This window comes from Podarcis raffonei, chromosome 3 (genome assembly GCF_027172205.1).
Source record: "Podarcis raffonei isolate rPodRaf1 chromosome 3, rPodRaf1.pri, whole genome shotgun sequence".
NCBI lineage: Eukaryota > Metazoa > Chordata > Lepidosauria > Squamata > Lacertidae > Podarcis > Podarcis raffonei.
Window position 1 is genome coordinate 21,387,005 of NC_070604.1, and position 24,115 is coordinate 21,411,119.

Consider the following 24,115-nt stretch of genomic DNA (forward strand, 5'->3'; position numbering starts at 1 on the left):
GGACTACAACTCGCACCACTGCCTAACAATTGGCTGGGGTTGATGGGAGTTGTAGTTCAACAGTCCATCTGAAGGACTACCCCAGCGCTAGACAGAGGGGCTTTAGGTTGTGGCACCAGAGTTTTTAAAAGCCTTCCCACAGAGTTCGGCCTGGTGCCATCTTTATGCTTTCTTCAGCTCATCCATGTCTTTTACGTAACTAAGGTTCATGGTCTGGTTCTCTCAGTTTTAAACTAAGTTTTCAATTTTGCTTCAGTTGTTTCAATATTTTTATTTTTATTGTTTGTTGCTTAGGGAGGAGACACGTGTACAACAAGGTTCTAGCATATTTGTGGGGAGTCTTGTTTTGTGTCTATAAAATGGCAACATAAAAACCCCATAATATTTAATACAGGAAATCTGTGGGCAGCTCCTTTGCCCAAAAGTCAAGAGTGTGAAATTGAATCCCACTGAATATATAAATTTTTAATATAAAGATTCAAACAAAAACGTTTAGGGAAAACGTTATCATAAACTTAACCATAGTGTTTGCTGCTCCACAAATGCTGAAATAATTCTTTACTGGGCTGCTGTTGACATTTACTAGCTTATCTACTCAAGGGGAATGAAACTTGCATTATTTGATGACATTTTGTGTTTCTCATTATTGGCTACACTTTCCTGTCCAGCACCATCTGCCTCTCCCGAAAATCCATCACTCCCATCAGTAACTCGGTCACTACTGTACTACAAACTGCATCAATAATAAATGTTGAGGTTATCAGCCTTTCTTTCTCCTGTGTCCTAGCAATGATTCTGAATCCAAAACAGGTCTTGAATGCTAGTATTGGCCTGTCCCTTGAGCCCATCAATCATCTTCCATTTCGTTCTTCTGGTAACACCTTAAAGCTACATGTACGCGAGGATTTGTACAAGCACAAAAATGTTATGACAATTTGGGGAATTCTCAAATTACTTTACAAAAGCTGATAAATATCTGTGTGGAAAAGGAAAGAGATGGGGTGAGGTGGGTTATGAAAACTGCACAGGATAAGTTACCAATTTAATATTTTAGTTAGACTGATGTGAAAATCAGGGACTGTGACCTGTAAGGGGTAGGGAGCACCAGGATCAGGCCTGCCAGCCAGATTCTTTCCCTCACCACTGTTTTAACCCAATGTCGATTTGAGAGGCTGCAATTTAGATTGAAAGTTCATGTATGTGCGTTGGGGAGGGTGTTATTTATTCCCTAAGCAGGCAATTTTTCTCATGAAAGTAGATGCTTCTGAAAGATGCAGGCAAAAGTAGCTTGGAGTCAATGAGTACTGATCAATAAAGCTAAGCAATAGTCAGTGGTTTGACTGTTGTGTTGAAGGCTTAAGGTAGGTTGCTAGAGTTGTCTTTTTTATTATTTCTTTCAGTTGTGGCATGTTAAAATCAGGCATCCATGCCAGATCAATTGCACATAGGGTGACAAAAAAGTGGCCATAATATCTGGTGTTTTTGTGTAATAATCTATGAGCAATACTAGATGGTTATTTGTTTGCATGGCACAGAAAAGAGAAAACTTGAAATTATAATGTGTTTCATATAACACAGCAATATTCATTGCCAACCTTTGTCTCAATTTGTTTGGTTTCAGTATTCTGGAAAAGCAGCTTCACACGAGTTTTCCCATCATCTGATGACCCTTTGAGCTGAGAAAATTTAAATCTCCAGAGGACATTCTGCAAAGAAATGAAAGATAGTTAACATTTTGAGTTAATATTTTGAATATTCACCTTCCCAAAAAAACTGAACATTTTGGGTTAGAAGTATATTGCTATTTTGGGGGGAAACTGATGCATTACTTCCAATCAGCACACAAAACTGCTAAAGGTTTGTTGGTTTACTATGCTTATGAGGGCACTCAACATATTGTTACTTCACAGTATTTATCTCAGTGTGGATTTTATTTCCTTGTTTCATATCAGTGTGGTGAAATTCCATGCTCAAAAGAAATTTTAAGTAATTTCAGAACTGAAATGGAAGGCATTTTCTCACTAAAAACGCTGAACAGAACGTTACAGTTATAGTTATATTTATTTATTTAATATCATGATTTGGACTTTGATGTGGTCTTCTTTATTTGTGCAACATCCTATTTCTAATAATCCTCTTAGCTGCATTAGCACTTACAGAAGCTGTTCACTTCCATCTGAATTCCATAGGTGATATCTGTTTGTATTAATCTGCCGACAGACTGGATTTGTATTTGCAAAGCGGGGTTTCTCCTTCCACTCTCTCCACTGTAGTCCCCCTCATGCCCCAAAATCTGCTCCAGCAGGTTGGGGACCCTCTAGAAAAGATTTGGAGGTGGGGAGCAGGGGGTGGTAGCGAGAGGAAAGAAAGTAGCTCCATTGCGCAAGTGTCTGTTCTGCTGGCACTGGCAAATAAGCACGATGAATGTCACCCCATGAATTCTGATGGAAATGGTCAGCTTCTGTGAGTGCTAAAGTAGCTAAGAAAAAGATGCACAGGAAGTGGAACATCACACCATTAACAAACTTGCATTAAATTCTATGGTGTGATATTAAGATTATCCTCTATGTTGTAGGGAGACATTTCCCTTTCCTACGAGCCTGAGAGAATGGTCACTTAGATCAACCTAGAGAACACAATATCAGAAGAAGCAGAAAAAAAAATAGTGGCGGGGGGGGGGAACCTTCCATAGATGGCAAACATGACTACTTGGGAGAATTTTTGTTTGGACAGGCCTTTGTTCAGTCTCATAGCAAACCTTCAAGGTATAAATAATGTTTTTAAAGTAGTCAGTCTGACACAGTTCTTTTATGTACACAGTATCTCTGCCTCAGCTTCTCTTTTCTTACTGTCATAATGAAATTTCTACTTTCCCCCCTTACTGTTGGTTAAAGTTTTGTCCTTTTATTAGGGAATCAATGTGAAGTCACTGCTGTGGTGGAGCACTTTACAGCATTTTCTGATAAATGGATTTAGTCGGAGCAGTATTTCATTGATCAAGCATTCTGTTCCATCATTAAACATTGACACAGGTAATGCAGATGTAATAATCTTCTCTTTCTGACTGAAAGTGTATTGGCTAATTTGATATGAGGCAAGCCATATCCCCTTAAATCAAACGTGAAGTTTTAAATTCAAATCCAAGCTGTTTGCAAAGGGCTTACTTGATATTCCATTAGCTTTCAAAAATAACTTAATTTTATATAGTTGGTGTCTTTCTCATATATAAAATTCTAGTTCTGCGCTCTTCACATCCTTCTTCATGCTGATAAAATTTCACCTGATTACTGTTCAAGGGTTTTGGAACTTACCTTGCTGTGTAGACAGAACTAGCCCAAAACATTTAATGCTTGAGGTGCTGCCACGCCCCACCCTCAGCCCCATAAACAGAAGCATTCCTCTTTACTACAAATATCTGCTGCCTAAGGCAGCTGCCTCACTCCAGCTAATGGTAGGGCCAACCCTGTGTGCATATTCAGGGCCTTGAGCTCACATGTCAGTGAAGTGGCTCATAAGGTCAGTTTGATGGGAAAGGCACATAAATAATTTTTACGTGCAACAAGAACAACAAAATGTGCCACGTGACTTACAAGCCGTTTGTTAAAAACTAATTAAAAATATTTCCAGTTATTTGTAGATCTAAAAGAACCCTCTGCTGTCAGCAATGTTAGTCACACTGAGTGTACACCTGTTAAAGCACTGAAGTGAAAGTTGGAAGGTCTGAGAAAGTTTTTTGAACACGGGGCATACCACAGCCTGCTTCAAGGATAGTGGTCATTCTGCCTCAAGGTGTTAATTTTGGTGATTAACAGCGGAGTGGGGAGGAGGGAGGTAGTTACGACTGCTACTGCTAGCACTTCCTTAGGCAACAATAATTCAAGCCAGGGAAGCAAAGTTATAGGACACCTCCATAAAAGATGCTGTCCTTAGATTATAGCATCTAAGTGTCGAATGTGTCTGGAGCCATTTACTGGGCAAAATGAAATGCCTTGCAAATGAGTCACAGCTGGCTGTCAAGAGTTCATCATCAGGAATGGGCAGACATGGTTATAAAAGGACTTTCACACCAGAACAGCTGCACTGGTCAGCGGTCTGCTGATGGAATGGCAGCAGGAAAGAATACACTTCAGTGTCATGGAACAGGCATCCCAATAGGCTCAAAGGTGTTTTTGATTGGATTCACCCTGAATTTTCCACCACCAGAAAAGGATTAGCAACAGTTCTGTTTTCTCAAGGAACAGCATGGGTGCTCCATAACAGAACAAATTCTTATATTTCGCCTTCTGCTTCCTCGTACCTTTGTTTTGTTGTCAAAGCAGGTGAATCCCGAAGCAAAGTCTAAGGTGAAACACAAGCTTTCTCCTTGCCAGCTACATGTATAGGTTTTAGACTGGGGAAAGAGCAAAGAAAGCATATATGATGAACAGCAAATTATGTTTTCGCATTGTTGAAACTCCAACATACTTCATTTTTATTTTCTCCCCAAATAATTATATATTGCCAACTCTTATAAAAATATAAAGGTGGTGTGCAACAATGCACACGATGCAAAATAACCACAATATTTCCCCCCACTAAACCACAAGCATATTGATTATTTATCACATTTCTATTCCACCTTTCCTATAAGGAGCTCAAGGTGGTGTACATGGTTCCTTTTTCTTCCCATTTTATCCTCACGAGATAGGCTAGTCACAGTCTTCCAGGACAGCCTGAGGCCATCCAGTGAGCTTCATGGCTGAGCAGGGATTTGAGACCTGGTCTCTGAGGTCCTAGTCCAGTGCATAGCTGTCAACTTTCAGATTCAAAAAGAAGGGATCAGCAGCCTCAAAAAGAAGGGATCAGCAGCCTCACCTGTCCCGGGGTCAGTCTACGGGATATCTAACAATCCGGGTTAGCAGTGGGAAGCAGTGAGAAACAGCGCTGGAATAAGGGAATTTCCCACAAAAAAAGGGAAGGTTGACAGCTATGGTCCAGTGCTCTAACTACTGCACCACAGTGGCTCACTGCTGGTTCAGGAAAGTTAGAAACATGGGAAACTGCCTTGTACTAAGTCAGACTGATGATCCATCTAGCTCAGTAATGTAGAGACTTTCCAGGGTTTCGGGCAGATTTCTCCCAGCCCTATTTGCCAGTGGTGGATGGGGTCAATGCAAAAAGCCAACAGAGATATCCCACACACACTTTCTTCCATGCACAACCATTTATACACATCCATGCACAACAGCTACACAATTTATTCTCACACATAGCACACACTTTGTTGTTGTTTAGTCGTTTAGTCGTGTCCGACTCTTCGTGACCCCATGGACCAGAGCACGCCAGGCACTCCTGTCTTCCACTGCCTCCCGCAGTTTGGTCAGACTCATGTTTGTAGCTTGGAGAACACTGTCCAACCACCTCGTCCTCTGTCGTCCCCTTCTCCTTGTGCCCTCAACCTTTCCCAACATCAGGGTCTTTTCCAGGGAGTCTTCTCTTCTCATGAGGTGGCCAAAGTATTGGAGCCTCAGCTTCACGATATTTCCAGTTAAGCACACACTTATCCATGCATCAATACATACACACATCAGTTTTCACACTTCATGTACACATAGCATACGATCAACCCTCAAGTGGTAATCAAGGTTTGTTCTTAGCTTACTGCTTATGGTTTGTCTAGAGGAAGCAAACCATGAGCCCAGGTTTGGATGTAATGCTAGGCCAGACTATAGGTTGTTTCCCAGCACTGTGGCTGCAGCAGGAGTGGGGGAGAAGTGAAGCACACATGATTTCAGCTGTGTGCAGCAGCATTTAAACCAGTTTATTTTAACTACTGTTAAAAGTGACATGTAAAATAGGCCACTGAATAATTTTGGTCGAAGATGAAATTTTGAAAGCATATCCTATATTCATTCTAATGCTCCGCTTTGGACATTTTTTTTTAATGCACACAGAAATGTGCACCTTATTGATATATGTACGGTACTCTGTGGGGTTTTCTCCTTTATGCACCACAAGCTGCTTAATGCCCTTCCATACTGCTTAAGACCATAGACTCTAAGTAGTGTACAATAAGGTAACCCCCCCAAAAAAACCATAGAGATAAATTCAGTTTAAAATTAACCATAAAATAATAAATAAAAGCTTACACCATGTTGTTTCAGTAAGCACAATCTCTTGTGCATGTGGATTACTTAAAGAAGGAAAAAGAACAAAGGCAAAACTGCGCATGCACCAATTCTGAAATCAGACATTCTTCATAAAAAAACTGGAACTAGAGTGGAGCAGAGTGCAAGGCAGAACCAATCTTGCATCGAGGAATTCTGCTCAACAGGACCTTACATCTCCTTTAGGAGCTGATGTTCTACTTTGGGAAAACTGCTATAGATTATTCTGTGCTCCTAGAGTCGAATCTGCACCAGCATTTTTTCAGTACCATCCCCCCCCCCCCCGCCCAGGGAGTATTGCTTCTACCTTGTGATAATAAAGCCTTATTTCAGTTTTCTGTACACTCGTTAAAAGCACCTTTAGAAGTATGCTGGCTTGATCACAGAGTAAATCAACTTCAAACTCAGCTTCTGTGATCTTTATTCATGTTGATTCCATACACCTTGCTAAAATTAGTACAGCACAAAAAAACTATGCTGCATGCTTATTTCAGTTTTCCTCTGAAATGGTAATGAGTATGATCAGAACTATACAACCCTATACTAACCACTGCCAGCCTAAAAACAAAACACGAATATGGAACACACAGAAATGTAGGAAGTTATTTTTATATATCATTTCTTAGACCACTAGTATGGCTGAATATTTATGCAGTAGCATTGGCACAATTGTGTGTGGGCATCTAGCACTCTGCATGTTCCATTCCTTATTGTGCTTAAGTGTACAGAATACTTGCAGAGATCTTATTTTTTATGTTGGTCCTTCCTCTGTCTTAATTTGGGTAAGGTTCTGCCCCCTATACCAATATAGTGCCTTGATTTATGAGTGGATCAGGGTAGCATACCAAACTTAGCAGGTTGTGTAAAGGATCACCATCACCTTGTGCAAACAATGGCAAGAACTTAATGTAGTCCCATGTCGTCATCGGTGCTTGAATTATAATGTGATGGCCCCTTGAGCTACTGTTCAGTGCAGGGGTGCGGAATCATTGGCTTTCCAGCCAGCATGGCCAATGAGAGTTGCAGTCAAAACAACTTCTGGAGGGCTGTAGGTTTCCCCATGTCTGGTTCAATGGGTTGTAGTTGACTTAGTAAGAGTAGGCAAACTAAAACCAGTGCACTTTAGTTAGTTGTGGCTAATGTAATGGTAATGTAATGCAGATGATGACAGCAGTCATGAAATTAAAAGTCGCCTGCTTCTTGGGAGAAAAGCAATGACAAATCTAGACAGCATCTTAAAAAGCAGAGACATCACCTTGCCGACAAAGGTCCGTATAGTTAAAGCTATGCTTTTCCCAGGAGTGATGTATGGAAGTGACAGCTGGACCATAAAGAAGGCTGATTGCCGAAGAATTGATGCTTTTGAATTATGGTGCTGGAGGAGACTCTTGAGAGTCCCAGGGACTGCAAGAAGATCAAACCTCTCCATTCTTAAGGATATCAGCCCTGAGTGCTCACTGGAAGGACAGATCGTGAAGCTGAGGCTCCAGTACTTTGGCCACCTCATGAGAAGAGAAGACTCCCTGGAAAAGACCCTGATGTTGGGAAACATGGAGGGCACAAGGAGAAGGGGACAACAGAGGACGAGATGGTTGGACAGTGTTCTCGAAGCTACCAGCATGAGTTTGACCAAACTGCGGGAGGCAGTGGAAAACAGGAGTGCCTGGCATGCTCTGGTCCATGGGGTTATGAAGAGTCGGACATGACTAAATGACTAAACAACAACAACAACAATGTAATGCAAAACAAAGCAACAGAGGAAGGGGAAGGTTTTAGCTAAAAGTGGGGTGGAATTAAAGGGGTTTGGACTGTGGATTTCATCATAGACCCTCTTGGTTGTCCCCCACCCCCAATAATTCAAGCACTGGTTATTATTCCTTGGAATCACTATTTCAAGCCTCTTATATCTCATTGCCTTCCTGCATGCACCTCTGGACAGCTTCCGTACCATTTCCCAATATAATCCCCCATATGTTTCAGAATCAGAGGCATGCACTGATTAAAACACAATAGTATAGAGTCACTGTTATAGTTTAGGAAACAGTATGGTTGCAAAGTTATGTAAGACTAATACTGTGGGACACACCTGCACAGATGTACATAGCATTGTAGAAACGTTAGAGCAAGGGTGGGGAATGGGACCAGTGGATCAGATCCCCACCCCTCACCCACTGTTGGCAGGCCATTTTGACAGGTGAGTGGGGCCCATCCACCTGACATACTACGCCACAAAGGAAAAGCCAAGCCAAGCCAAACACATGGGGATTTGAACTTACCACCAATCCATGCAGATTTCAGGATCCACTTTCTACAGGGGGAGCTGATCACAGGTAGCCTGCACTCAAGCTCTGCATTCTACTAGGTTTGGTTGCACTCATGAATTCAGCAGGCTCCCTACAGATCCCTACAGATCCCTACTGGCTTGCTGTCATTCGCAGCCAACTGATTGGTGGAGACAGCAAGCCTCTCTTGCCAGTGCCCAAGGGGGAGTGTGCTTTAAGGCACCTTGTTGTATATCGGCAGGCAATCCTCTACTTGCTCCTCACCTGATATTACATATCATGTCAGGTGTGCAGAAGGCGGATGTGGTTGGGGGAGGGACCTCATGGGCCAAACTAGGGCCCATGAAAGGGCTAATTAGGTGGGCTCCAGTTTCCCCATGACCATATTAGGGTGCTATAGTTAGGGGCTTAAACTTGTAGGTGCTCTGTGTGAGATTCATGGAATTTGCTTTATTGTTTTTGTAACTGATGGAAAAGCCAAACAGACTTAAATTTACCCCCACACTGCCAAAGTTTAGTGCTGAGGGCAGATGTGCAATTGATTCTTAAAACTGTGGGTTTCTAAAATTAGATTTGAAGTGAAATGGACTTAACGACATAAAAATGACCAAGAAAAGTGAAAGTGTAATACATTACTATACATAATGAAAACAATCTAAACCTTAATTGTGTAATTAAAGCCGTTCTTCTGGCAACAAACAGATAATTATCTTTTAATGACCTCATAAATCTAGCCTAATTAAACAGCTTTTAATATCTCATTTGAATTTATAGAGCCCATTATAGAAAGTTTTATTTTGCATTGTTGTCCCAGGGAGATGATTGAATTTTTTTTCCAAAGAAAGTATAACACTATTTTAGCTACTGCCTGAATTTAGCATTAGCTGCACGGCAGCAATTATATGCTTCAGATGAGAGGTAGCTGCTACTGAATCAAGTTAGCAGGGATGTAACACCACATCGGTAGATGTGGAACTCATTGCTACATGGTGTAGTGGCAGCCGTTAACTGACATGGCTTTGATATAAAACACTTAGCATACTTATCTATGGACTTCGCTGCTTGTTTGATGGGTTCAAATAATTTAGTTCACAGAAATTTCTCTTTCCTCCTCCCCACAAGGATGATGGAAAAGTCATTGTATAATGTAGAAAATATGATGAAGCCAGTTCTCATATGATCCAACTTGCATTATTTCAAAATGTGAAAAATATTAATAGAGAAGTATGTGATTTATTAATTTACTTCCTAAAATTTAGACACGGCTTGATTGAAACAACGACAACTCTCAAAGCGGAGGAGAGTGGAAGGAAGAACATGAGAACCCAAGGTTCATTTGTGCTCATTACATAATAACACTAAATTGCTAAGTCCAAAATGTGCCATTAAAGCAAACCATGGCTTATCTAAACAAACCCTGGTTTCACATTATGCCTGAACCCAGCCACTGTCTGGAAGTTATGTGACACCCTATAAGAATCTTCAAGAAACTCTGGGTGCCCACACATATCTGCCTGTCTTTATAATATAGAATGAAGTTAGTCATTACTATTTCTCTGTTAGAATGTAACTACATTAAGGCTTCTAAAATGTTTACCTGCGTGTAGAAAAATATAGCTATTTTATTTTATAGAGACTACTTTAGAATTTGTAGCACCACTAGGTGATAGTGTAATAATATGCAACAGTGGAAAACATCAGCAGGGGCATATAATGTAGCATCTGATCTGCTTCGAATCAGGTAGGTGGTTAGAATAACATGATTAATGCAAGCTAAGAAAATGAAACTGGCAACAGTATTCTGAAGCAGACCTGCCGGGAAGTGATATTTGTGCCAATGAAGTTACAGGAAAAGTACATTACTCAATATTAATATGCATAGATTTTTGCCACCTCTGTGTTTGCTCTATAGGGGAGTTCAGATTAAGATGTGGGGCATAAATTTCAACTTTCATTTTCTAAAAAATAAATAAATGTCAGAGGAGAAGGAACTGTGTCCAGTTGAAGAACGCTATTGACATTGACCCACTGACTTTTGTGCAATCAGATTTATTTGGCTTAAAATTTGTCTTCTTTTGCTGTAGCAAACTGGGTGCAGTGAGTAAATAGTGCAAGCATACGACTACGAACCACGCTGTGAACAAGTAAATCAATCAAAGCAGAAGCTTCTCACATAGGTCATCAACAGAGTCAAATCATTGCCTTCTGTTTATTTTGACCATTAATATCCTACATTACAGGGACACGGGTGGCGCTGTGGGTTAAACCACAGAGCCTAGGGCTTGCCGATCAGAAGGTCGGTGGTTCGAATCCCTGCGACGGGGTGAGCTCCCGTTGCTTGGTCCCTGCTCCTGCCAACCTAGCAGTTCGAAAGCATGAAGTGCAAGTAGATAAATAGGTACCGGTTTGGCAGGAAGGTAAACGGCATTTCCGTGCACTGCTCTGGTTCGCCAGAAGCGGCTTAGTCATGCTGGCCACATGACCCGGAAGCTGTACGCCGGCTCCCTCGGCCAATAAAGCGAGATGAGCGCCGCAACCCCAGAGTCGTCCGCAACCGGACCTAATGGTCAGGGGTCCCTTTACCTTTACCCTACACTACAGCCCAGATCTCTAGCCCGCTAACAATAAAAATAACTTTAAATCACACAACTCATTCAGCAACACTAAAATAAAAAAATACAATTTAAGCAACTATTAAAACGATTGTAAATGACAGCAGCATTGTTATCCAAAAGTCTGATTGAACAGTCAGGTTTTAACCTGGCATCTAAGATGTAGCAGTGAGCATCCCTCTGATTTTAAAGGGAAGGAAGTTCCAAAATTGGACTGCCAGCAGGGAGAAGGTTTGCCCTTACATCCCAGCCAAATGGAGGGATTCTCAAGAGACTTCCCTTGATCAAGTGTAACTTCCAGACAGGAACATGCCCAGGTAACCTAAGGTGAGACTGGAGTCAGAAGGAAGCTGTTGCCCTACTGGCTGCTACTCAGCATGCTCATATATATGGGACATGTGTTTTAAAATTAGTTATTCTTACAGAGATGTTGAAATATCAATGCTATGTATATTTTAAATTACTTACCCCTGTTCTCTGAACTTCCAAAAAAATTGCTTTTTGAAATGATTTCTCCCATACTGCCAGGTCACTCCCCAGTTCCACATTGAAATAGTGGCTCTTGCCATGTCCAACCACAACACTGAAACAATATGCCCTCTGGTCTTCAAGCTCATAGTCTTGGTGAATACCTAGATATAAGTTTGCTTGTAGCCAGCAATCATCATTAAGCCAGAGCTGAAAGACATATTTTAGCAAGCGATATTTCATCAGAAAAGAGTGCTGGAAAATGTACATACTTGCTCTTTGTTCCTGTTAATGTAATTCCCTCTATCAAGGAACATAACCTGCTGAATGTGAGCATTTCATTTTGAGAATTAAAGTTATGCAGAAAAGTAGGAGGAACTGTAGTTTCATTGTGATGTTGAGCATCAATGACCAGGAGCAAAGCAATATGATTATATATGTTTTATATTTATTTTTCTGGGTCTCCTGGCTTTACCACTGGTGAACCAGGGAAAACCAATTTAAAGTATGAGATGATTATTATTTATTGAATGTTGCCCATCAACAACTATTTCCTGGAAGGCTTACAAACAAACAGACAGACAGATTAAAATTAACAAAGAGCAATGCAAAACAGTAAAAAAAGAACCTGATTACAACAAAAGTAGATCAAGAAAATAGAAATAGCTCATTCAATACAGCAATTTGTTTTTGATGACAGAGATTCAGTCTACCCATAGTGTAAATCTCCTTTATATTTTTACTTAGCGCAACATTCCCCGAGGAACTTCAGTAAGCTTACAACCAGTACGTAAAAGCAAAATCAAACTGTTTGCTTCAACATAAGGTACAGTCACACAGCCTCACTCCTGTGTTGAACTGGGAAACCCCATAAATTGGAAGTTTAGTGTATGAATTGCAGCATTTAGGCCAGAGTAATGCTGGGGGGGCGGGGGGCAATGTATTTCAGACTGACTTGCTCATTGGTGATCTACCCTCAGATATCTGATATGTGGACAAATGTAGGGGTGAACCCCAAAAATATGATATTCAAATGACAAGTAACAGCAATATTAATTTGCTAAAATGCTAAATCCACACCCATGTGTGTTTTAATTAACACTGGAGCTTGCGACAAACAATACTGTCATGCTGATATATTTTAATAAAAGGTATCCCCTTTAGAGATCCTGCACATCAGGGTATGCAAATCAAACAAGCAGCGTTTTTAATTATGAGCATATAATATTAGTTTTATGCTTCACAGATTGCTTTGTTTAAATATCTTCATAATGGCATCCCTGTGAAGCAGTAGAGCCAGGAAACATTATGATGGTAAAGTTTTTTGTTGTTTTTGAGAATCACAGACAGAAAACCTACCAAGGGGAGGGGAGAAATCAAACGGGATATGCCTTCTGCAAAAAAAACCCTAACAATGCAATAACCAAATGACTTCATATAACCAGTATGCAATAACCAAATGACTTCATATTCATATCTGAATATTCATATCTGATTTTGGGCTATGTATGTATGATATATAAATATATATTAATATATTAGTCATATGCTATTGGTTCTTCATTTATTCACACTGAACTATTTTAATGCTACTTCCACATGGTGGTACAACAGTGAAAAGAACAGATATGGAAACATGGGACAAATGCCTGTAGTTGGACAATGGCTTCTTTAACTCCTCTTTTTGTGCATAATCCCATTCCAGCCTTGGAGTTTGAAAGCAGATGATGGTTCTGTCCATGCTTGGCCCTAAGCAGAGCAGGGAGAATCAGGTGGACAGAAGGTCTGAGACCACCCAATATATGAAGGGCATTAAAGGTTATTCATTTTTAAAAAGTTCGTATCATGAAAAGTCAGCAAGGAAAAACTTGCTTGCATAAACAACTCAAAGGAACATTTTCTGCAGAGCAAACTGCGCCTTAGAATTTGTAATAGAGGAGCTTTAATCTCTTCTGAAAATTAAGTTTACTCCAACCTAATTGATTTGCTCTAAGTTTCCTTCATTATCATTTATACTGAAGTGTCAACAGAAGAATGGCTAGACTTGTACACTGAAGCTTTTTGTGTTTCAGTTAATGTATTCATCAAGACTGACAATTAAGTGTTCATTTATTAAAATGTCAGGAATGTAAAGGGCTGAATCGTGGGCAGCTTATTTCCAACTCTTTCCCTCCCCACCTCAAAATGAAAACATAGCATCAGAATTTGCTGTTAAGTTGGCTTCTTCTTGAAATTAACCCTACCAGAATATTAGGGAAATAAAGAAAACAAAGGGCATGCATCAGTCCTTGGGTAAGAACTGAATGTGTCTACCTATCAAGAGCACAGTTTTCCAGTCATTCAGAGTATGTTCCTCTTCTCTAGGGCTATCAGACATTCAGGCGTCGCTGTAATGTTTAATGAGGGAATGCATGCAAAATTCAAAACATGTACATTCCACCAGGATCATAAAATAGTTGATTCTTGGAGCTAATCTGGGTGACCAGTTAACTGTTCAGGCATATGTGATTTGATTGGGCTTGATGTTTTAGACCTGCATATTTATATATTTATATATATATATACCGTATTTTTCGCACGATAGGACGCACCGGTCCATAGGACGCACCTAGATTTGGGGGGGGGAAAATAAAGGGGAAAAAATTTATTTCCCCCCCCACCAGGCGCGGGGCTGGGGCGGGGGAAGCCCAAGCTTCCCTCTCCCCCAGAACGGGACCCAGAGCCATGCCGAAGCTGCGCGCAGCTTTGGCATCGCTCTGGGAGCTTGCGGGGCTGGGGGAGGAGGAAGCCCTCCGCCAGCATCCAAACCATGTCGGGAGACAGCGGGATGGCGCGCTGCGCCTCTTTTGCGGGGCTGGCGAGTTTGCGAGTTTGTGGGGCTGGCGACGGGGAGGAGCAGGCTTCTCCCCCCCCCCCCCGCCAGCCTTCTAGCCAAGTCGGGGGACAGCAGGAAGGGCGCGCTGCGCCTCTCCCGCTATCTCCCGAGTTTGCGGGGCTGGCGACGGGGAGGAGCCGGCTTCTCCCCCCCCCCCCCGCCAGCCTTCTAGCCAAGTCGGGGGACAGCGGGATGGCGGCGTTCCGCCTCCCCGCTGTCCCCCGAGCTTGTGGGGCTGGCGGTGGGGCTCTCCTGAAGCCTGGAGAGCGAGAGGGGTCGGTGCGCACTGACCCCTCTCACTCTCCAGGCTTCAGCGAAAGCCTGCATTCGCACCATAGGACGCACACACATTTCCCCTTCATTTTTGGAGGGGGAAAAGTGCGTCCTATAGTGCGAAAAATACGGTATATATATATATATATATATATATATATATATGTGTGTGTGTGTGTCTCAAAGTCAGCACCAAACCTGCTTGTGCTGTAAAGGAGAAACAGAACTGCATATAATCAGCATACTGAGGGCAACACATTCCAAAACTCCATATAATTTCGCTCAAGTATTAAAACAGCATGGGTGGTAACATTCCCCAAGCCACGCCTTCTGGAGGAAGTCATGAAGACGGGACAGGAACCAGCACAAAGCCATGCCTTAGAAGTTGCCTTCCACTGGAAGACCTTTGTTTCATCCAGCCTTGTGGTGGAAGCATCCCTCCTGGATGTCAGTCAGCCCTATTACCTGAAATTATTTTCACTTGAGATGTTAGGCAGAACATCTTGAACCTTATGCATGCAAAATAGTTGTTAGACCACTAAGCTATGCACAGGAACATCAGCTGAAAGGGGCAATCTTACTCCCCCCACCATACATTATATATGAAATAGATTGTGTTGAATAGGGATAGCCAAGATGGTGCTTCCAGATGTTGTTGAACATGCACTTGAATTATTCCTGCCTGGGACTGTTGTGAGTTATACTGCAGCCATATCTGAAGAGCACCATGTTGGCTAACCTTGATATAAAATTTAGATTGGGTTTAAGAATTGTCCGCATTTGTTCAGAATGAGCCAATACCTGATCATCAAACACAAATAATGGCAATAGTTCATTGCTAGGAACTAGCTTTCCAATGTAGACTAAGTTTTGGCTAACTATTTCTTATTCAAGAAAATTAATCTGAACACATTCTAATTTAATTTTTGAAAATCACAGTCTCCCATTCCAAATGTAGTCCATAACTTAACAGGAGACCTACCTTGTGTACTTTAAATAGAACCTCACAGAGGTTATAGGTTTTTTCAGCTCGTACCCAGTCTAGAGTGCTAACCTGCAATACAAAAGAAAATATATTATTAGATACATTGGGTCTAATACTTTTTGCCAAAAAAAGATATTCTCCTACTATTCTATAAACTTTTAATTTTTTGTATTTTTTAAAAAAAATCTGGTTGTTTAGTTAATTGAAAGCTGTGTGTTCATTCTCTGGAGCAACAGACAAACATAGAATAGATACTGTTTTTATTTTTTTAAAAGCAGGAAATTTGAGAACAGTTATTCATTGTACAATGGCTATTCCTTCTGTAGCAACTCTTTTTCATGCATCACACAGATGCAGCATATCTGGGCTTTAAATTATCATTACATGCACCCTGCTTTCTTTTGGGAACTCAGACTTGCTTAACATAGGGCTCCCGGTTGGTTTCCCCACTGAATAGGCTGTGACTTGCTGAGATCTAACAATATGACAGCGCTATGTGCCCATAGAGTACTCTCTGGAAAATCCATAAGGGAAAAGTGAACTCCATTCAGCAGCTAGCATATGCCTAGCAGCAAATGTGGAGGTAAATTTGAAGAGACTCATCATTGTCTTAAAACATTTTGATAAATCGAGGCATTGCAGCAATCCGTAAAACCCATATAGACTTACAGGATCAAGCTTTTGTTTGAAAAGCAGCTTATTTCATCTGTTGGAGACGCTGTGAAACAAACCTCAGGAAAACCGCTTAAGGAATTTTTTTATCCTAACACCATTTAAGTCACTGCTGAGGCCATGGAGTTAAAACATATTGTAACAGCTATTTAAAAAAACACCACATAATAATGGTATAAATATAATTGCAAGGGCAAATATGGGACTTCTAAAGTATTTTGCTTAGCCCTCTCTGGGATTATTATTACAATGAAGCAGGTAATCAATATATTAAATTAATAATAAAAAAAACTAATGAAGAGGGAGTTAACCCTCCCCAACCCCCTTCACTGAATAGCTGATCTTTATTACTGATACAGGCATCACTGCTGGCTCTGACAGACAATTGACTTCTTTAGCCAATGATGCTGTTGCACGTTGCCCCGATCACTGAGCGGTGAGAGATTCCAGGGATTCCAGGTGTGTTTCCTTTTGAAATGAGGCACAGTAGATACTGTGGTGTTTTTATGTATGGTTTATTTACACATATGTACAACTTTAGCTATGATGGAGGGAGTCACAGCAATAACATCCCAAAAGCGTCTTGATTCTCCCATAGCAGCAGCCTCAGATTCAAACAGAAATAAAACATAGCTCTCAAATATTGCTTTGACTTTCTCTCCTGCTTGCTGCTTTACTTTTAGGTCACATCGCTGCAAAACTCCAACCCCAAGCTCTGGCTTTGTCTGTTGAGGGAGGGGTCCCCACCTATTTTACTATCTTGCACAGAGCCCCTTAAGCACCCATCAGCTCACCAGGAAGCCAGCTTGGCTATTTCCCAGATTTAAAAGGCTTGATTAGCTTTTAACAAGTGCTGGATTCATGCAGTAGAGGGGCCTGGCAACCCCCTTCCAAAATTCCTAACAATACAAAAGAAAATGAAAGAAAAAGAAACAGGCCCAGTTATTTGCCTTTGCACTGCTTTTATCGAGAATAATCTGCTATCCAATGAATCTGAAGGGCTATGTTTAACCCGAGTTGGGTGAAGGGAAAAGAACTTCCTTAAATCCAATTGCTTTCAATCAGCTGGATTGTGGGCTGAATTGCCAGCCTTCCTATTAAGAAGTGGTTCTGTCATTCCTTTTTGCTTCGCTGTTCTTTCCTTTCCTGTCATTTCTTTGCTTTGTGTAAAATGGCTTTGGCTTTTAGCTCTTGGTGCCAGAGCTGAATTGGTCACGAATGACCCCCTGCTCCCTGTCCCTATCAACAAAAGCTTAGGGTTCCTCACCATCCTCTATTATGTTTAGGATTCCTTTTATCTCTCTGATGTTCTTGCAGCCTGCCATGCTTTTTGCAGCAAAGATTGTTGGCGGTGGTACAAAGGGCACAGAGTATATTCTGAGTGTTAAAAAAGCAACCCCAAAAGTATAACACTTAAAGCTATATTGAAACTGTCTATGTATCCCAGTGTGCAAGGTTATCATTAGAACATGAGTGACATTTTATGGGCTTTCAAGCAGCAAAATGCTCACAATACAATGAGATGCTATCTAAGAGGAAATTGACAGTATTTGCAGACTTCTTCCTAAAATATGTCATATCATTTGTAACTATAAAATAGTACCCGGGCCACTGGTACATCGTAAGATCCCTAACTCCAACAGAGAGCAAGATTTTTTGGCTGCACGACTCAGAATTTGGAATTCCTTCTCTACAAATCTGCTCTTTATTGCTCGAAATACTTATAACAGTGGAAGCATAAGTCGCAAATCAAATGATAGGCCAATGGTTTAAATTTTATTCTTGGTACAAGCTAACCATTTGGAATGGTGGGATTCCAACAGCATATGAAAAATTAGAGAAGAGGGGTCAGGCTTGAAAGGAAGGTGTAGCCATAATTTTATGGTGATAAACCACGCTCTAGTTTCCACAGGCCCTTGTCCGGTTTCCAGGCATATGGCTGCATAATGGGACACAGTTCGGAATACCCAGGATTTTATGAAGGGATTTTGATTGGCTGCGTTCCAGTGAGTGGTCAACAGCACCAATCCATAATGGTATGTCATACAGTATTTTTGGATTTACTTTGGCATTGAAAACCTTTAGTGTAGCAGGAACATATTGGTTTCAATATGTTCTATTGGAAACAAACAAACAAACAAACAAACAAACAAACAAACAAACAAACAGGTGATAGCCAAAGCATAGGTACCTGCCACGTTTAGTGCAAACTTGCAATGGTTTTTCCAAGCATTCTGTTGGAAGTGAGTGTAAGTATTTAAATTTTTTGACCACTAACAAGTAGGTTGCTGTTGCTGAATCAGGGCTAATATTGCAACATGATAATAATTACCCCAGAATTAACTGAACAATGTTGTCACAACATATTATTGATATTGTAGACACCTAAAAAGACAGTCATTTTCAACATTGCTGAATTCCTATTAAGCTCAGTTGTATTGTGAACATTCATCAACTTTCAACTATTCCATCATAATATTAGATTTTTCAGTACAATAAATCATCAACAAGTTATTTACTGGATTACAGTACCTTAAGTAAAAGAAAAATTTGTAAATCTTTGATAAGAAAGAGTAGATAGGAATGAACTGGCAAAACTCACACCAAATGTGGAATGAAGAATGCTGACCTGTAAAAATTGTAATTGCTGACCTTAAAACTACATTTCAGTGTTACCAAAATGTCTATAAGCGCTTAGAAGAAATGGGTGGCCCTAATCTAAATGCTTCTATTTACATTTGTAAATCAGAAATGAAGAAACCTAAGTAATTTAAAATGGCTCTTTTCAAATAGTAATATATCTTTCTCTCCCTTTACAAAATAAAAATAAAAATAAAAATGCTTCTTTATTTTTCCTGGTGTTTTTTTTTAAAAACTAACATTCTGTTAATGCTGCCCTGATTTCACTAAGGTCATATGTTATTATTTCTCTAAATTAATAAGGCAGTGTGTGTGGTAATGGGCAGTGAATGGAGAAAGTGGTCCTGGCTTAATCCAGTAGTGCAGGCTGTGCACACTTGTTTCGGAATTTATTATTATTATTGAATTCATATACTGCTCTATAGGGATGCGGGTGGCGCTGTGGGTTAAACCACAGAGCCTAGGACTTGCTGATCAGAAGGTCGGTGGTTCGAATCCCCGCAATGGGGTGAGCTCCCGTTGCTCGGTCCCTGCTCCTGCCAACCTAGCAGTTCGAAATCATGTCAAAGTCAAGTAGATAAATAGGTACCACTCCAGCGGGAAGGTAAACGGCATTCCCGTGCGCTGCTCTGGTTTGCCAGAAGTGGCTTGGTCATGCTGGCCACGTGACCCGGAAGCTGTACGCCGGCTCCGTTGGCCAATAAAGCGAGATGAGCGCCACAACCCCAGAGTCAGTCACGACTGGACCTAATGGTCAGGGGTCCCTTTACCTTTACCTTTATACTGCTCTATACCTGTAGGTCTCAGGGCAGTTCACAGGATAGAATCAGAATATAAAACCACAAAGTACATAATCAAAAGAAAACCAACAACAACCCACAACACATTTTAAAAGGGCATAGGATGTAAATAAAATCAACCAAAGGCCTGATTAAAGAGGAACGCTTTTGCCTGGCGCCTAAAGGTGTATAATGAAGGCGCCAGGCAAACGTCCCTGGGGAGAGCATTCTACAGAAGAGGAGCCACTGCAGAAAAGGTCCGTTCATCTGTTTGCGCAAGAGTGGGATAGAATTTAGCTTATTTAAGAAGAGTCTGCTTGCATGGACAATGTGTATTAGAAAATGACTAAAAAAGGTTCGTTGTTTTGAACCTGGAACACAAGTGCTTAGGGTTTATGAGAGAAACTACCTCTATTCATATTGTCCAAATGAGACACTGTTTAATAACCTTGGGTACTTTGGAGAACCAAGTTTCTTCACTGTGTTATAGGTGTCTGCTCACTGAACTCCTTGAGTCTAGGTGCTTTGTTTGCCTGGTAAAGAAAAGCCTAGTACAGAACTCAGTGCATAGGGCAAATAAAACCATTTCCTGCCAAATGTCTCCGTTGTCATGGAGGAGGAAGCGGATTCACTTGTTATTCCTCAGTGTGGGAACTCCTGAGAGTGTAAGCAACCTATCTTAAACTGCTTCCAGTCTAATCAAGCCTCACCGTACACCTATTGATTGGCTTCTCAGAGCTCCAAGAGGAAAGGACATTGTACGTGAAGTCCTGTAGCCACTGTAAAAATGCAAGGAGCAGACAGTCACTGAACCTGACTCCTTTGTGTTAAAAGACAATTAACCTTAGCTTACCGTACTATTCACTCCATAAGACGCACCTGACCATAAGACACATCTAGTCTTTAGAAGGGGAATGCAAGAAAAAAGTATTCTTTAAAGGAAGCACTGAGCAGAGCCTGTATGCATCCCAGGCTCTGCTCAGCACTCCCTTTCACGAGCCGCATGGAGCTTGCAGGCTTTTCCCCGAGGAGGGAGAAGGGCAGCCCGTCACTGATGGGTTGCCCTTCTCCCTCCTCTAGGAAAAGCCCCCAAGAGCCACACACACACTCCGTGTGGCTCTTTAGAGGGAGCGTGGCTCTTGCTGCCTTTTGTGGGAGGTAGGGGAAGGGATAGAGCGCGGCTAAGCCAGAAACTAGAACAGCGAGAGGAAGTGCAGCAATCCCTCTCACTGTTCTGGCTTCTGGGATAGCTGCCCAGCCTGCATCCATAAGACATACACACATTTCCCCTTACTTTTTAGGAGGGAAAAGGTGTGTCTTATAGAGCGAAAAATACAGTAATTGTGCATGGGAAGTACCCTTTCAGATCATCCAAACCTATACTGCCCTAGCATACCAGAGTTTCCCAGTGTTTCTGAATGTCTTCATTTCCTTCTGGAGCCTGTCCTCTGGAAGAATAGAGTAAGGGTTGCATCAGGAAATGTGTTTTCCTCCAAGACACACCCACCATTAATATTCTTGAACACGGAAAGATGGTATGCAGACTTGCCCCTCTCCCAGAATTCTTTAATTACCATCTGATTTATTTAAACATAATTAAAATGAATTAGAAGTGGGAAATGCCTAGTAATAGCTTATTGAGAATCTTTTGTGATCACATTTGTTTGCTGTTTTATTTAACACGATAGAGTCTTGAGGACAATAGTTCAAAAGACTTTGCCAGCAACAAGACAAAAACGTAATTTTCAGTCCCTAATTAGCCTCTTGAGCAACTGCAGTTACAAAATAATTGCCAAGGCCTGCACCTGTCCAATTCTTGAAAAGTTGTTTAACTCCTACAGAGGCCTGTTGGGTGCCATTTATGAAGTCTGTCATATATTAAACTACTTTCCCCAAAGGTAGCAAAAATTGTGGTATCTCTAAACTTGACAGATTTTGTACTCCTAACACCACATATATCAGAACACCACATATATCAAAATCCCACAACATAGGCATTCAAAAAGTTTGACTGAAGGGGTACAACTATGCAGCTGAGTGAGACTGAGTGAAATTAATAACATTTTACTTAAAATGATATAACTATTTTAAAATAAAAGTAATAGTTAGATCTAAATCTAACTAATAGTTAGATCTAAAGATAATCCTTGCAAAAAGAGGAATTAACTTAATTTCCACACTGAAAATGAGACACCTTGTGCTAGTTTTCTTGAGACAGCTTCATTGCTTGTACTCTTCTTTTAGCAAAATAATATGGGAAATTAAAGATGTACAATCTTATGTACTTGAATGGTGTGTAATGGGTTGCAGATATCTCTGTGTGTGGATTTGATGCTTGTAGGAGTAATCAGCTCTCTAGAGTCTCTGAATTTTAAAGTAATCATTGTTCCCATTAGAAAAATGGAAAGAAAAAACAACAACACCCAACCAGTTGATCATATTCCAAACAAATATTTCCAACAATAAAAGAGCAAATTCAGCAATCTTGCTCATAGTATAGATTTCGTAGATAAAAACAAACAAAACAAACCCAACAAAGCCTATACAACCCAAGCAAATAGATTAAAGCTTTCTGATATGTCAGTTTTGCTAAAAAGGTACCATTGTGATCAAGGGATTAAGTCTTTCCTTTCTAGTGAATGTTTTTGCTGAAGTCTTCCTACAGTTCTTGAATAACAGATTAGCTTAAAAAAAAACCTGGTTTAACCCATCTAGATTGACAGTGCTGATACACTGCTTTGTCCCTATAATTCAGCATTGATGAATGTCCTGATCTTTGCAAGAAGGGCTTCTTAGATATGTTGTTGCCAGATTTTCTATGCTGATGTTAAGTGAATTTTTCAAGAATATATATAAATACACAGCAGAACACAATTCTATGCATGGAAAGGCATAGGAGTGAAGAGCTTTCCTCTGCAGAAGATGGATTTGAGGGAACAGTGTGCTGGTAACCCTGATGGGTGCAAGGTGGCCAAAGGTCAAGGGGAGAGAAGCACAGGAAGAGGAAGCAAACTCAAATAACTTCAGCAGAGTGCAGAGGTGGGCGGGGGGAAGAGTAGCAGCTTCAAGAGTCTAAATGAGGAGAAATGCTCCTGGAACAAGACTGGAAGGTGAGGCCCCCTTCCAGCAACAGAGATTCTGTTGGAGAAACTGGACATGGAAGAAGGGGTGACTTTTCTGCATGGGCACAAATCACCCCATGTACCGTGGTACCTCAGGTTAAGAACTTAATTCATTCTGGAGGTCCGTTCTTAACCTGAGACGCCACTTTAGCTAATGGGGCCTCCTGCTGCTGCCGCGCCGCCAAAACATGGTTTCAGTTCTCATCCTGAAGCAAAGTTCTTAACCCGAGGTACTATTTCTGGGTTAGTGGAGTCTGTAACCTGAAGCGTCTGTAACCTGAGGTACCACTGTATAAGATAAGCCAATAGATGCAAGTGATTATGGCATGTCAGCTTATTCATCGGCCCATGAGTCGGAGTCTGTGTTATGTCTTGAATTGCTGAAGCAACAGATAGATTTTCACATATAAGCTGTATGTATATACCAACATGTGGAACTGTATTACTGAAGCCTTATCTTCTGCAGCAATAAACTATTTTGGACCTTAAGCTGCCTCTGCGTAGTGACTGGAACTGGGGGCAACTTCTGCTGTATCTCACATCAGATTCCCAACAGATTCCACAATATAGCATTAGGTGCAGGCACACCTTTCTATGAGGATTCTGCAAGATCCCTCCTATTTTGGGTGGTTGGGAGCTTGATATGAGGATGCTGGTTGCTAATTTTTCTCTACTGAAATAGTAAGGATGGTGTTTTAACTCCTAGAACCAGATTGGTGTCCTGGTTGTTCAGTACAAGAAAAAAACCCAGACGAGGTACAGGCCTAAGACTCCCAATAATCTTGGGTCCATGGGGTTAAAATCACATGTATTTGGGGGCCTAATGTCTACTGCATCCTCAAGTAATCATCCAGCAGAGCTTTTCTGATCATCCTGCTGGTAAGGATGGGACTCTTTAGGCAACAGAGGCCTTCTGACTGTTTGGCCCATCATTTTGTGAAAATTCATGTAATTTTGAAAACTACATTGTTTAGACAGGCAATGTGAATTTTCTCTATTTTAACCAATCAGCATTTAATGATGTTTTATTCATGTTTTTTACGGATGCTTTATGCTGATTTCATTCTTATATGCTGTACTGACACATTTTTATGAAAGTGTGGATTATAAATATGTAAACAAGTGAATTAAACCCCACATTTTCCATCTGGCAAAAGACAGGGGTCGGTACAGTACTTTCTGAAGTGTTTTTGTCTCTCCTTTTTCAAGGGGGGGGGGATCTGATTATCACAGGGAAAAGCCATATAGCTATTTTCCATTT

At 41.0% G+C, this 24,115-nt stretch overlaps 1 protein-coding gene across 3 annotated transcripts in view; it reads right to left on the reverse strand.

The window, feature by feature from the left end:
- Nucleotides 1-24,115, reverse strand: part of SNTG2 (syntrophin gamma 2) — a 218,262-nt gene that overhangs the window by 4,901 nt on the left and 189,246 nt on the right. For all 3 annotated transcript variants that reach the window (XM_053380786.1, XM_053380785.1, XM_053380787.1), the window contains 4 exons: nt 15,639-15,710; nt 11,509-11,718; nt 4,298-4,390; nt 1,596-1,706 (listed from right to left, as the gene is read on the reverse strand). In XM_053380786.1, coding sequence (XP_053236761.1) covers nt 1,596-1,706; nt 4,298-4,390; nt 11,509-11,718; nt 15,639-15,710 — 486 coding nt within the window. The remainder of the gene's footprint in view (nt 1-1,595; nt 1,707-4,297; nt 4,391-11,508; nt 11,719-15,638; nt 15,711-24,115) is intronic.